General features: G+C 52.3%; 1 protein-coding gene across 1 annotated transcript in view; it reads right to left on the bottom strand.

Annotated features, from left to right (window-relative positions):
* Positions 1 to 485, bottom strand: part of PROP1 (PROP paired-like homeobox 1) — a 4,418-nt gene extending 3,933 nt beyond the window's left edge. The window contains exon 1 of the mRNA XM_017521250.2: positions 64 to 485. Within this exon, the coding sequence (XP_017376739.1) occupies positions 64 to 172 (109 nt within the window). The 5' untranslated portion in view covers positions 173 to 485. The remainder of the gene's footprint in view (positions 1 to 63) is intronic.
* Between the last annotated feature and the right edge of the window lie 2,680 nt (positions 486 to 3,165).

Consider the following 3,165-nt stretch of genomic DNA (forward strand, 5'->3'; position numbering starts at 1 on the left):
ATGCTTTGAGCCTCATACCCGCTGCCTCCTCAGGGACCCATGCACACTGGGACAGTCACTCACCCACCATGGTGGTCAGGGTCCCAGCGGCCGGGTGTCTCTCCAGCAAGAGGCTGCTGCAGACTCGCCCCTTCTTCGGCTTCCCTGGCTGGCTCCTCCTTTCTGCTTCCATGGCTCACCGAGGGGACCAAGTGTCCCTGAATCTCTGACTCGAGATTTCTCTGCTTCCGCAGGTCCTCCCCACACCTGTTCTCTCCCCACTTCTCCCCCTGGGTATGCCACTCCCTGCGTCTCTGTCTCTGAATGCGTGTGTAGGTGCAGGTAGCTATCTCTGACTTTTTTACTGTCTCTGCTTTTTTTCTAATTATTTCCTAATTCCCCATTCCTTGGCTTGAGTGTCATCTCATTCTCCTGGCTCGGCCTCACTGGTTGCTCTGTGTCTGACTCTACTTTTCTCTGCCTGCCCCTTCTCTCCACCGGGATGCTGCTCTGTTCCTGTCAGCTGCCTATTTGCCCATACCACCCCTCAGTCTTGGAGGAGTGACCTCCTCCTCGCCCCTGTGGGCCCATCCAATCACCACACGGTCACCAGCGCCCCCTTGCTCAGGGAGGATCACAAGCCGGATGAGGGAAGGTGTTCTGTCAGAGGGTCCAGGGACTGAGGCCAAGGGCTCGTATTCCCAGAGGACCGGATTCTTTTGTCCTGTTAAATCCCCTCCTGGGAGCAGGCAGGGAGAGGAAGAGAAAATGCATTCCTCCTGAGACCCCTCCTCAGAACCCCACTGTGGGGAGAGGAACAAAGAGCGGGGGAAGGGGACCCAGGATCGGGGCCTGCCTGGCATCTCAGCCTGGGGTGACACCCAAGGACCTGTTTCCAGGAAATTAAGAAAGGAGAAGTCACAAGTGCATGCCGGCCCCTCTCAGATCCCCTCATAGTTCAGAATGCACCAGCCACTGTCAGGCCAACCTGAACCCACTCCGGAGAATGGACCTCCAGGACACCTCAGCTCTCAAATACTCTCTGATTTCCCACCTCAAACACCACCTCCTCGTTCACCCAGGACCCCCAGGACACCATGACCTTTCAAGGTCACCTGGACCCTCTGAAAACCCTGACCTAAGGAACACCTGCATTCCAGATGCATCCTGATCCCCACCCCACCTCAGACTTCAGGACTTGGAAAGAGACTGAGATTCCCGTGACACACTACATTCTGATTCTTCAAGGAAATCCTGACACCAGGAATGCCTGAGCAGTCAGGATGGCCCAGTCCCATAGTCCTCTGCCCCTTGAGGTTACTTAGACCCAGGAAGTACATTCTGACATCCCCAGGACACCCTGACCATTTAAGAACAGTGTGAGAGCCCAGGACCTTAGGATCCCTCAGGACACACTGACACCCAAACACTTCACCTCTACTTCTCAGGCCACACTGACCTGATGAGGACACATGGACCCCTCTGGAACACACGGTGCCCACAGGACAGTCTGATTCCCACAGTCATGCCATCATACAAGGTCCTTTAGAAACATCCTGATGATTCAAGACAGGAAATCATAATCCTTTAGGATCTCAGTGCTTACAGTGTTGTCCATGGATCAGCAGCAATGGGAGCATGTTGGAAATGCAGAACCCAGGGCCCCGCCTCCGTCCTACTGAGTTACAGTCTGCACTGCAACAAGATCTCCAGGAGAACCGAGTGTACGTGGATCTTAGTCAGCTGGGGCTGCCTTGACAAAATAGCATAGACTGTGTGGCTGAAACAGTAGCCTTATTGCTCACGGTTCTGGAGGCTGGGAAGTCTAAGATCAAGGGGTCGGCCTATTAGGCTCACCTACGAGGGCTCTCTTCCTGGCTTGCAGGTGGCTGCCTTCTCACTTGCCTTCACATGATGGAGAAAGAACCAGCTCTGGTTTCTCTTCCTCTGCCTGTAAGGACACTAATCCCATCATGGGGTCTCACCCTCATGAACTCATCTAAACCTAATCACCTCCCCAAATCCGCACCTTCAAATACCATCACATTGGGTGTTAGGACTTCAACATGAATTTTGGAGGGACACAAACGNATAGCTTGGGCTCACGTGGACTCCATGACCCTCTAAGACACCCAGACCACAAGGACATGGTGAGATTTGGGAAACTCTAACCTTTTAAGGAATTCCTGACCTTACAGAATCTAGACAGTCAAGGGCATCTTGCCTTCCTGCCAATTCAGAGCCCCCAGTTTGCTTGAATCTTCCAAAGTGAATACTGACACTGAAAAACCACTCAGTGTGGTTTTTCCCAAGCCTGGAAATACCCTGACCACACTCACCTGACCCGCAGGACATGCTAAGTAAAGACGTATCCTGGCCTATCAAATCACTCTGACCATCCAACATGCCTTTGACACATGGGATGTCTTAACGCCAGCACTCTCCAACCTTCCAGTGTGCTCTGGACGTCTCAGCCCTAGAGCTGTCAGTAGGCACCCTAATCACTGTCACTCCTCGCCTTCCCAACCCACAGACAGCCCAGCACAACTTCAACTAGGACCCCCTGAATCCAACAGGCGATTATTCTAACCCTCAAGAAATTCTGTCCTCTCAAGGGTTCTATTCCCTGTAAGACACTCCGTAGAATACATATCCCCAGAACTGCCAGAACATGGTGACTTCCTGCATACTCTCACCCCCGCCTAGCACACTCTGCTCATCTAGAACCCCTTGATTTCCTGAAAATGTTCTGATTGTACAAGAATACCTTGACACTCTACCCCACGACAGGTCCATTCAAGTCTACCCAAACCTTCAAGGACCACCTGAGCTCCAGAAAACCTTGATCTCTCACATTCAGATACCAAAAGGATATGCCGACCTACCTGGAAATCTTCACAGCTCTGACTCCCAGAACGTCTAGGAGTCTCTGAATCACACAGCCAGACCAACCTTCAAAACACGCATGCGAGCAGTGTGATCTTCCAGAACAGGCTGACCTCAAAGCCGGTGATGATGTAAGGATACTTCAAGTGTTCTGACATGATAAAAATGCCTGTAGGCCCTGAACACCTGCCTCCCTTGACGCCCTGCCTCTCCAATACCCCTGCCTTCCCAGGATTCTCCAAGTCGCCCAGACTCTCTGACTTTCACTGTTAAGATCTCATCTGATCCTATGTGGTTTCT

This window comes from Cebus imitator, unplaced genomic scaffold, assembly GCF_001604975.1.
Source record: "Cebus imitator isolate Cc_AM_T3 unplaced genomic scaffold, Cebus_imitator-1.0 Scaffold1007, whole genome shotgun sequence".
Classification (NCBI taxonomy): Eukaryota; Metazoa; Chordata; class Mammalia; order Primates; family Cebidae; genus Cebus; species Cebus imitator.